This window comes from Artemia franciscana, chromosome 11, assembly GCF_032884065.1.
Source record: "Artemia franciscana chromosome 11, ASM3288406v1, whole genome shotgun sequence".
Taxonomy (NCBI): Eukaryota; Metazoa; Arthropoda; class Branchiopoda; order Anostraca; family Artemiidae; genus Artemia; species Artemia franciscana.
The window spans coordinates 5,516,232-5,528,010 of NC_088873.1; the positions used below are offsets into that span (position 1 = coordinate 5,516,232).

At 36.0% G+C, this 11,779-nt stretch overlaps 1 protein-coding gene across 1 annotated transcript in view; it reads left to right on the forward strand.

Annotated features, from left to right (window-relative positions):
• Window positions 1-1,483: 1,483 nt before the first annotated feature.
• LOC136032725 (uncharacterized) overlaps window positions 1,484-11,779 on the forward strand; it is a gene marked incomplete in the record, with an annotated part of 160,949 nt that continues 150,653 nt past the window's right edge. The window contains 1 exon segment of the mRNA XM_065713042.1: window positions 1,484-2,117. Within this exon segment, the coding sequence (XP_065569114.1) occupies window positions 2,088-2,117 (30 nt within the window).

Below are 11,779 nucleotides of genomic sequence, written 5' to 3' on the forward strand. Positions count from 1 at the left end.
AAAAAAACTTCGTTTTCTTAAAGAGTTAAAGAGGCTGCGTCCCAAAGTCGAACCTTAAAACGTACAGGAATTAGGAGAGGCAGTCCTAATTCCTGTACGAGGAGTACAGGAATTATTAAATTACATCCACCATGGATTGTAGAAAAACGTACAGAAATAATATGAAAAAAAACTTCGTTTTCTTAAAGAGTTAAAGAGGCTGCGTCCCAAAGTCGAACCTTAAAACGTACAGTAATTAGGAGAGGCAGTTGGGGGGCTGCCGTCCCCAAAACCCCCCGCTTTTAAAGACTCTTTTGTACAGGTTTTTTGTTTTGTTAATTAAAAGAGGGCCTTTCCGAACGTTTTTGAATTAATACATGTTTTGATTTTGGCTAAATGGATTTGCAATAGTTTTGATCGGACGATTTTGATAAAAAAAGGGGTAGGGGAGGAGGCCTAGCTGCCCCTCCAATTTTTATTTACTTAAAAAGGCAACTAGAGCTTTTTTAACGAACGGTTTTATTAGTAATAAATATACGTAACTTACGAATTAACTTACGTAACAAACTTATATATTTGTATATTTTTATTACTTATATGAGAGGGGTACCCCCTCGTCAATACCTCGCTCTTTACAGTAAAGTTTGAATTTTGTCCCAGTTCTTTAAGAATGACCCCTAAATCACTAAGGCCGTAGAATAAATAGTTGAAATTACTAAAATACTTCAGCGTAAAGAGCGAGGTATTGTGGAGGAGACGAACCCCCTTGTAAACGTAATAATTTCTGTTCGTTTTAGGTTTTAATGCTGCTCCTTACTTCCAGCTGAAAATTTATTTTTCGTTTATTCTCTCATTGTTTTTTTTTAATTATGGTAGAAAGTCCTAGGGCCCCTTCATGGAAATTCTCTTCCCTCGTGATAAATTCCTCCATGGAAAGTTCCTCCCACGTAACGCTCTCCCCCGACCAACCCCACCTCCCCTCAACGCAAAAAAGTCCCTCAGAAAACGTCTCTACACTTCCCAATAACCATTACTATATGTAAACAATGGTCAAAGTTTGCAACTAGCAGCCCCTCCCCTGGGGAATATGGGGAATAAAGTACTCCCGAAAGACATAGTTATTAATTTTTTCGACTATGTTGAACAAAATGGCTATCTCAAAATTTTGATCCGGTGACTTTGGGAAAAAATGAGCGTGGGAGGGGGCCTAGGTGCCCTCCGATTTTTTAGTCACTTAAAAAGGGCACTAGAACTTTTAATTGTCGTTAGAATGAGTCCTCGTGCGACATTCTAGGACCACTAGGACGATCAACCCTGGGAAAAAAAAAATAAACACGCATCTGTCTTCTGACAAAAATACAAAATTCCACGTTTTTGTAGATAGGAGCTTGAAACTTCTACATTAGGGATAACTGATACGCTGAATATGATGGTGTGATTTTCGTTAAGATCCTTTGACTTTTAGGGAGTTTTCCCCTATTTTCTAAAATAAAGCAAATTTTCTCAGGTTCATAACTTTTGATGGATAAGACCAAACTTGATGAAACTTACATATTTAAAATCGGCATAAGCATGCAATTCTTTTGATGCAACTCTTGGTATCAAAATCCCATTGTTTAGAGTTTCTGTTACTATTGAGCCGGTCGCTCCTTACTACAGTTCGTTACCACGAATTGTTTCATTGTTTACGGAAATTTTTTATGTCATTCCTCGTTTGAAATGAATTAAAATGGCAATTCTACGAGGACACAAAATATTTCCAAGGAACAATCTAATTTCAAAGAGGTTCTCTAGGGATTTATCCACCCCATTCATGCGCCAGAATTCCCCTTTCATCTCCATGTTCTCTTAGCTTAGTTCTGTTATATTGTTCGGCGAGTGATCTTACTTGATATCATGTGTGATGAATTCCAAATTATGTCTGAAAAATTCACTTTTTATAATCGCCTTTAGGTTATAAAAGAAAAGGTGTTTTGCTGGTGTTTCATTGTAAAGTTAGTGGTGAATTGGATTTAAGGATGTGATGTGAAATCTTGATTTTTGATATAAAAAGTTGATTTGTTACTCTAGTGAAATGCAGTTGAAGCAAAATATGGATTTGGTCTTTTATGAATTTATGCCTTATTTTTAGATACAAGGTAATATCTTTTTCACCCTCAGAACGTAGCAGTTTGGGTAAAATTCTAGTTAATTGGCTTCTTGCTATCTCAGAAAGGGTTTAGGTTAAGAAAACGAAACTTTCAGGGATGAATCTACAGACTAAAGTATGTCCCGGGAAGGTATTTTGAAGCAACTACCTCCACTCCTTCTCCCTCTAGAGGGCCCTGACCTTTGATGACCTTTAAAAATATGTATGTTATAAAAGTGAAACCTTGCAAAATAGATCTTCTGCCTAATTAAAATACAACAAAATTGTTTTCAGCTTCATAACTTTGCTCAATTCCATTTTATAAGGTTTTAAAGATATGCAAATACATTTCCTAAATTTTGAAAGAAAAACATTGATATGGCTAAAAATTCTACTCAAATAACAGGAATTGCATTTTCAGAAGTAAAGGCGGAAAAAGCTACTAGTAACTGAAATTTAAGGTAAAATGTTGTTCGTCAAAATTTGAATGTTGTTTGTCAAAATTTGAATTAAAAAAAAGGGAATAGTTGTGGGAAAAGTCGAAGTCATGGCCAATTGTAGAAAAAAGCCAAGACAGATTATCCAATTAAGTGGGCATCCCAGTCAAGGTTAATTTGACCCCTTTGATTGCCGTTGTTACTGTCATGTAGGCAAATTTCAGGGCCCTCTAGAGGGAGAAGGAGTGGAGGTGGGTACTTTAAAATACCTTCCCGGGACATTAGCCTCTTCTAAATAAAAATTAAATAAAAAAAAACAAGTTTTTTTTACTGGAAGTAAGGAACGACATTAAAACTTAAAACGCACAGAAATTACTTCGTATATGAAAGAGGCTGCTACCTCATCAACGCCCCGTTCTTTACGCTAAAGTTTGACTCTTTCTCTCAATGCTTCTTTTTAAAACAGTAAAAAATTTTAGCGTAAAGAGCGGGGCGTTAATGAGGTAGCAGCCTCTTTCATATACGAAGTAATTTCTGTGCGTTTTAAGTTTTAATGTCGTTCCTTACTTCCAGTTAAAAAAACTTGTTTTTTTTTATTTAATTTCTGAACGTTTTTGAATCAATGTATGTTTTGATTTTGGCTCTCCGCAGAGGAATAATCAAAACGAAATTTGCATTTTTTTTTTTTGCTAAATAGCTTTCTCGTAATTTTGATCGAATGATTTTGAGAAAAAAGGAGCGGGGGACGAAGTCTAGTGGCCCTCCGATTTTTTGGTTAATTAAAAAAGCAACTAGAACTTTTAATTTTTTACGAATATTTTTATTGGTAAAAGATTTACGTAACTTATAAATTAGCTTACGTAAAGAACTTTTGTATTCTCATGTTTTTATTACATATATGAGGGGATTCTCCCCATCGTCAGTACCTCGCTCTTTACACTAAAGCTTAAATTTTATCCCAATTCATTAAGAATGACCCCTGAATCACAAAAGCCGTAGAATAAATAGTTGAAATTACTAAAAATACTTTAGCGTAAAGAGCGAGGTATTAGAAGGAGATGAGCCCCTCATATGGGTAATAATTTCTGTTTGTTTTACGTTTTATTGCTGTTCCTTACTTCCAGCTGAAAAAGCTTTTTCACATTTATTTTTTAATCGTTTTTTTTTTTAAATAATGCTAGTAAATCCTGCTCTCCCTTCATGGAAATTTTCTTCTCCCATGACAAATTCTCGATGGAAAGTTCCCCCAGCATATCCCTTTCTTCTCAACCCCTCCCCCCAACCAAAAAAATCCTCCTGAAAACGCCTGTATACTTCCCAATAACCATTACTATATGTAAGCACAGGTCAAAGTTTGTAACTTGGTGCCCCTCCCACGGGGACTGTGGGGGAGTAAGTCGTCCCCAAAGACATAGTTATAAGGTTTTTCGACTACACTGAATAAAATGGCTATCTCAGAATTTTGATCCGTTGACTTTGGGAAAATAATTAGCGTGGGAGGGGGCCTAGGTGTCCTCCAATTTTTTTGGTCACTTAAAAAGGGCACTAGAACTTTTCATTTCCATTAGAATGAGCCCTATTGCAACATTCTAGGACAACTGGGTCGATACGATCACCCCTGAAAAAAAAAAAAAAAACAAAAACAAATAAACACGCATCCGTGATCTGCCTTTTGGCAAAAAATGCAAAATTCCACATTTTTGTAGATAGGAGCTCGAAACTTCTACAGTAGGGTTCTCTGATACGCTGAATCTGATGGTGTGATTTTCGTTAAGATTCCATGACTTTTAGGGGGTGTTTCCCCCTATTTTCCAAAATAACGCAAATTTTCTTAGGCTCGTAACTTTTGATGGGTAAGACTAAACTTGATGAAACTTATATATTTAAAACCAGCATTAAAATGCGATTCTTTTGATGTAGCTATTGGTATCAAAATTCCATTTTTTAGAGTTTTGATTACTATTGAGCCGGGTCGCTCCTTACTACAGTTCGTTACCACGAACTGTTTGATAAATGCATAGATATTAAATTTAGACTTTATAAAGCGATTATTCACAAAATTGACACTTTTACTGCAAGCTCTCGGCAACACTGTTCTAGGGACTAGCGTTAGTGTGATCTTTGTGATTTCTGGCAATCTAGGTTACTTTGTTTTATTTGATTCCAAATTATTTTTTACTGCCTATCCCTTTTGAATATATAATTTTTCCCGCCTTATTCTCATTGCCTTATCTAAAATTGGCAGCAAAAATAGGTAAAGCAGAAAATTTTAATTTAAGGCACTTATCCTCACTAACGTAGGGTTTATATTATATATTGCTATATCTGGGTTCGTATTATTATATTTGCGATGGGAGGGTTTCAAACGTCGTAATGAGGTGGTAACACTTAAAGTGGGGACCTTAAGCCATCTTCTTCTTCTTCAAATTCACTGTGGCACAGAGCCTCATATGGCTAACGCAGAAGAGCATAGCCGCGTCAGTTTCTTAGCATAGAGCATAGCTGCGTCAGTTAATTCTTGAAGATTCTCAAAAAGCGATACTTTTCATATTTCATGTCGTTATAAATAGCTGCCGGCAAGGCTTTATCCAGGGGGGGCACGCGATTTGAGTCCCCCCTCTGAAATTTTGCGCGACTTGTAAAAACGTAACAAAAATGCATATAAATAAATTTTTAATGCGTTGTTAAAGTTTTTTTGTAGCCCCTCTCCCCTCCACCCTGAAAAAAATCCTGGATGATCTCGGCTGCCGGGAACAATGTTCTTGAGAATCTAACCTTACTTAAATAGTACAAGTCTTAATAAGAATTATCTTGCTGTGCTTAATTTTCTCTATTTATCTGCAGCAAAGACTTAAAGCTTTTTCGTCTCTTCATTTCCTTTACCGCTTAGACTATTAGTAATTGTCTCTCAACAGCTTCAATAAGCTTGGTGTCAGTTTGCTGGGAGGGGGACGTTAATAGCCTATCGGTATTTGGAATTAGAAATTTGGAATGGCTGGAAATGTTCATTGAGATTTGGGGAGAAGGAAACTCTTAGTCGTTATTGACATTTTCACAATTTAGGTTTATTGTACTGTTTAGCTACTTTTTTTTTTTGGTTTTTATTTAGCAAGAAGCAGTATTTTCTATGTTTAAAATACAATTTTGTGTGCAAAGGACCGTATCTGAAATTTTCACATTGTTGGGATAACTGCCAAAAACCATTAGCGAAGCTGCACTCTAAGGGAGGATCAGCATGCAATGTAGGCCAGGAAGATAAAAGCTTGATTAAACATATATTGCCCTCCCGATTCCATTTGGCAACAGCTAATCAAAAGCGTTTTTTGGCAATTATCCCAAAAATTTTTAAATTTCAGAACGGCCTTTAGGTGTGACAGTGACGTCGTGTCGCTAGTATTTTAAAGTAAACTGTTTCCCTACCTGTAGCGTAGTAAATTTATATGCACACACTTCACCTAGAGTACAGCAAACTGATAATAAAAAATGGTTGTCCGATTTTGGAATATGTCACTAAGTTCGTTACGGCTTCGAAATTTAAAGAGTCGGAGTCAAAAATGTAACATATTGTTAGGCAGCGCAATAGCGCCACCTAAGTAAAGAGCGATATGGGTGCAATGTATTATTTTTTTTTTTCACCATGACACTTCCTATAGAAGAAGTTCTCGTACTAGCTTCAGAAAGATCTCATTTGATTGAAAATTGAAAGTTCTATTGCCCTTTTTAAGAATTAAAAGTGGTTCGAGGCCAATCAGCCCCCTCCCACGCCCTTCAATTCCCCAAATACATCTAATCAAAATTTTGAGATAGCCATTTCGTTCAGCATAGTTGTGAGGCCCGCTAACCATGTCTCTGGGGATGCCCCCCCCACAGTCCTCTGGGCAAGGGCTGTAAGCTATACAGTTCGTCCACTGTTTACATATAGGCTAGTGTTTGTTTTGGAGAAAGGGGGCATGTTTCATCTTTAATGTCAAAAGTACGAAGGGTATTCAGGTGAACCTTTCAGAAAATGTTGAAGAGAGCGTTGAACTAAATCAAAACACGTTATGTTGCACAAAGGTTGTCAAAAGGGCGTAACTTAGGAATGACTGAGTGTATTAATTTGGAACTTTTAGGAAATGATGAGGGGAATGATCAACTGACTAAAAAGGGAATATTTCCTTGCTGTTCCTACTACTACCGCTTTAGCTACTGCTTCTGTAGCGTTATTACTAAAGCTGACGATATTGTTAAAATATGACGATAAGTTAAAATTTGAGGAAATATTGAGGTAAAGTTGAACTAAATCAAAACATGCTATGTGCATACAGATTGTGAAGAGGACTTATGAGCAATATCTTTGGAATGGCTTACCGTATCAAGCTGAAATTGCCAGGGAGATGTTCATCATGAGGGAGATGTTCAACTGACCAAAAGGGAATGTAGGCCTGCTGCTGTTGCTACTAGTAGTAGTCCTACTACTGTTAATACTACTGCTGTGGCTGCAATTACAATTATGGCTAAGGGTATGAAGGTGAATATTGAACATTTTCAGGGAATATTGAGGGGGGAAGTTGAACTGAATCACATCACGCCGTCTGCATGCAGGTTGTCAAAAGGATTTATCAGCAATATCTTAAGAATGGTTTGGTATGTGAAGTTGAAACTTACTGGGCTTGTGGGGGATGTTGAAATAACCAAAAGACAATATTTACTTCTTACTTCTTCTTCTATTACTACTGCTAGTACTGCTACTACTATTACCACCACCACTAAAGCTAAGGCTACTACTACTAATTCTACTGCCACTACTACTGGTAATGCTATTTCTACTGATGCTACTACTACTGCGACTAAAGCTAAGGGTAAGTATAATTTAATGGTCAGAAGGGATTAGAGGGCAAGTAGCCCTTCTCCTAAGCCCATTAGTTCGCAAAACGTATCCTCAAAATTTTTAGATAGTCATTTCTTTCAGCATTGTTAAAAGGTCCAGTAAATTCTCTGGAGATGCTAGGGATGCCAACACCTCACAACCGTCAGAGCAAGGGCTGTAAGTTATGCAGTTTGCCCATTGTTTACATATAATATTTGTTATTGGGAAAGAGAGTATGTCTGACCTTTGGTGTTCAGAAAGATCGAGTGCACTCTATTGAAGCTTTCAGAAAATGTTGAGGGGAGTGTTGCACCAAAACTGCTGCTACTAGTGCTAGTGCTCTTACTGTTAATGCTACCACTAGTCCTGCAACTAGTACTACTAGTGCTCCTACTACTACTGCTGTGACTACTATTACAACTGTGGCTAAGGATGTAATGTTGAAATTCTCAGGGAATATTGAGGGGGTAAGTTGAACTAATTAGTGGTTTGAATGGTTTGGTATGTGAAGTTGAAACTTCAGGGCTTGTTGTGGGTGAAGTTGAAATAACCAAAAGGCCATATTTACATCCTACTTCTACTGCGACTAGTAGCTACTGCTGTTAGCGTTGCTGCTACTACTATTACTACTAACACTAAAGCTATGGCTACTAGTACTAACTCTACTGCTATTACTACTACTGCTAATTCAATTACAGCTGGTACTACGACTGCTACTAAAACCAAGGTTAAGTGCTCTTTCTAAGGGTCAAAAGTGGTCGAAGGGCAAGCTTCCCTCCTCCTGAGCCCATTAGTTCGAGAAAACGATTCTTAATTTGAGTTAAATGTTTCGGTTTCTTATAATATCAAACATATATATATATATATATATATATATATATATATATATATATATATATATATATATATATATATATATATATATATATATATATATATATATATATATATACATAGCCTGCATTTATATAAATTACACCGTTATAACCAAGATTACTGAAAGAAAACAACAACAAATGAATGTGGATTGACAGTTATCTTGATATTCATCCCTAAAAGTCGTAATAATTTTTGTTTTATTAAAGTTAAAAAAAAGTGAAAACATTTGAAATGTCTTTTGTTTTAAGTAAGGTTCAAATTATGTTGCGGCATTCACAAGGCACGGGGAAGTCTCCCCTACTCATCTTAGTTTCTGCTCGTTTTGAGTTTGACTTGGTTATCTATTGTAATTTCTATTCATTATAGGTTTCATTTATCTATTGATGGTGATCTGTGGTAGTTTTAAGCTTGGAAAATTATTTGACCTTATTTCGCCTCATTTTTAATTTAATGCAGCTCTACTTTTCTTTGAAAAACTTATTTTGTGCAAAAGTTTTTTAAATTAACATGAAATAATATATACTTTTCTGGCAAAGATTAGTCTTTAGAACCTGTGTTCCATGGAAAGTAGCTGATGTTTTTTTCTGTTTCTAATTTGTATGTAAATGTATCTGAGAGCTGAAAACCATAAAAAATCCATATAATTGAGAGCTAATAAGTCAGCTCTAGTAGAATCTTACAGTTCTAGCATTGTCAGCAACAATAATTTTTGGGATTCCAGACTTGGTCTCAAACTTCCTTTTCTCTACACTAAAAAATAAATTAGATCCCCCCACCTAAAAAAAGTTTTAGTTGTTAAAAAGGAAACACAATTTTCCAGTTGAATTTCCAGCGATTGTTGAAAACCTTTTTCCATTTGAGAATGAAACTTCGTTTGAGAATCGAAATTTTTAATTTCAAATTTTGATTTGATAATGGAAACACTCATTTTGGTGCATTTTCAAACAGTTCGTTGTAACGAACTATTGTAAGGAGAGACCCGGCTCAATAGTAACTGAAACACTAAAAAACTTAATTTTGATACCAATATATACATCGAAAAAATATGATTTTTATGCTGATTTTAAATATTTAAGTTTCATCAAGTTTATTTTTACCCATCAAAAGCTACGAGCCTAAGAACATTTGCTTTATTTTCGAAACAAGGGGGAAACACCCTCTAAGAGTCATATAATCTTAATGAAAATCACACTGTCGGACTCAGCATATCAGAGAACCCTACTGTAGAGATTTCAAGCTCCTATCTGCAAAAATGTGGAATTTTGTATTTTTTTTGCCAGAAGAAAGATCACGGATTCGTGTTTATTTGTTGTTTTTTTTTGTTTTTTTTTTCCAGGGTAATATGACCGAACCAGTGGTTCTAGAATGTCGTGAGAGAGCTCATTTTAACGGAAATTTAAAGTGTCAGTACCCTTTTTAAGTCACCAAAAAAATTGAAGGGCAACTAGGCCCCTTCCCACGTTCATTTTTGCCAAAGTCATCGGATCAAACTTTTGAGATAGCCATTTGGTTCAGCATAGTCGAAAAATATAATAACTATGTTTTTGAGGACGACTTAATCCCCACAGTCACCGGGGGAAGGGCTGCAAGTTATGAACTTCGCCCATTGTTTACCTACAGTATTGGTTATTAGGAAGTATACTGACGTTTTCAGGGAGGATTTTTTCTGGTAGTAGGGGGGCTGGGGGGAGGGTATTACGTGAGAGGATGTTTCCATGGAGAAATTTACCATGGGGGAAGAGAGTTTCCATGAAAGGGGCACTGAATTTTCTAGCGTTATTTAACAAAAACAATGAGAAATTAAATAAAAAAAACAATTTTTTTTAACTGAACGTAAGGAGCAACATTACAACTTAAAACGAACAGAAATTATTACGTATATGGGCGGGTTTTTTCCCTCCTCAATACCTCGCTCGTTGCGCTAAAGTATTTTAGTAATTACAAAAGTGCTATTTATTCTAATTAAACGGCCTTTGGGATTCAGGGGTTCATTCTTAAAGAATCGAAACAGAATTCGAACTTTAGTGTAATGAGTGAGGTATTGACGGGGAGGGGGGCAAACCCCCTCATATACGCAATAAAATATACGAATATAGAAGTTCGTTACGTAAGTTAATTTGTAAGTTACGTATATTTATCACTAATAAAAACGTTCGTAAATAAAATTAAAAGTTCCAGTGGGCTTCTTAAGTCATCAAAAAAATTGGAGGGCAACTAGGCCCCCTCCCGCGCCCCTTATTTCTCAAAATTGTCGGATCAAAACTTTGAGAAAACCATTTAGCCAAAAAACGTAGAAGTAATATGCAAATTTCGTTTAATTATTCTTGTACGGTGAGCCAAAATCAAAACCTGCATTAATTCAAAAAGGTCAAAAATTACATTAAAAAAACAAGTTTTTTCAACTGAAAGTAAGGAGCAACATTAAAACTTAGAACAAACAGAAATTATTACGTATATGAGGGGGTTCGTCCCCTCCTCAATGCCTCGCTCTTTACTTCTTAAGTATATTTAGTAATTTCAAAAAACAGCGGCGCGCTATAAGATTTTCGGCGGCACACCGCCGGCTTTCGGCGCGACTTCAGGGACTACTCTAGCTGAACTTACAGTCACACCGCTTACCCCCGTCCCGAAACAAAAAACCAGCAACACCAGGACTCGAACTCCTGTTCTCACGGACAAAGAATATCAAGTCTAGAGCACTAACCACTCGACTAGGACAAGTAACTATTCATAGGTTTATATTTCTTTTGCAACAAAGACCATTTTCTTGAAATATAAGAAATCTAACATATTATTATGATACCTATACTTTACCCACAGTGTCTCGGGAACATTGTACTCACCAAAATCGTACCCAAAAAAACAGCTATGGGCAAACAGGGATTTTCAATTTTGATCATATTTGACAGTCAAAAATATAACGTTGGGTTTCAAAACATAGCCTGCATTTATTTTATAGTTATTGTTAAACGATTATATCTACTTACTATGCAGCTTGGTTTTCCAACATTAGCCGATGACAGCGAAATATGTATATGGCCTATTTGTGGAACTAGCTCTAGCTACACCCTCAGAAGGCCCCGTTGAATTCTGATACCTGATTTCTCTGAATTTCACATGAGCTCTGGAGAATTTTTAAGTCTCAGTTTGTAGACTGTAGATCTTTCAAAATTCTGCTCACCCCTATTAGTTCGTACTGTGTTAAAACAGGCTAAAAAAGAGAAAGAAGGGCATCAGTAATATACGGGCTGAAACATGATATTGTTTGCGGTTTCAAAAGGGGGAGGGGGCGTAAAATCGTTGATTAACGGCTGTCGGTCGTGAACATTTCATCGTAACACTTTTTATTTTAATCCACCAGTGTTTTTGACGGCTCTTTTGTGAAATTCTATCAAATTGTACCGTTAAGATATAAGTTAATAGTTACCATTGCCATTCTGAATCAGTGTCAAGTGTTAAATCTTTTAGATTATAAAATTTATTTAGTTACATATTTTCTAAATTTTT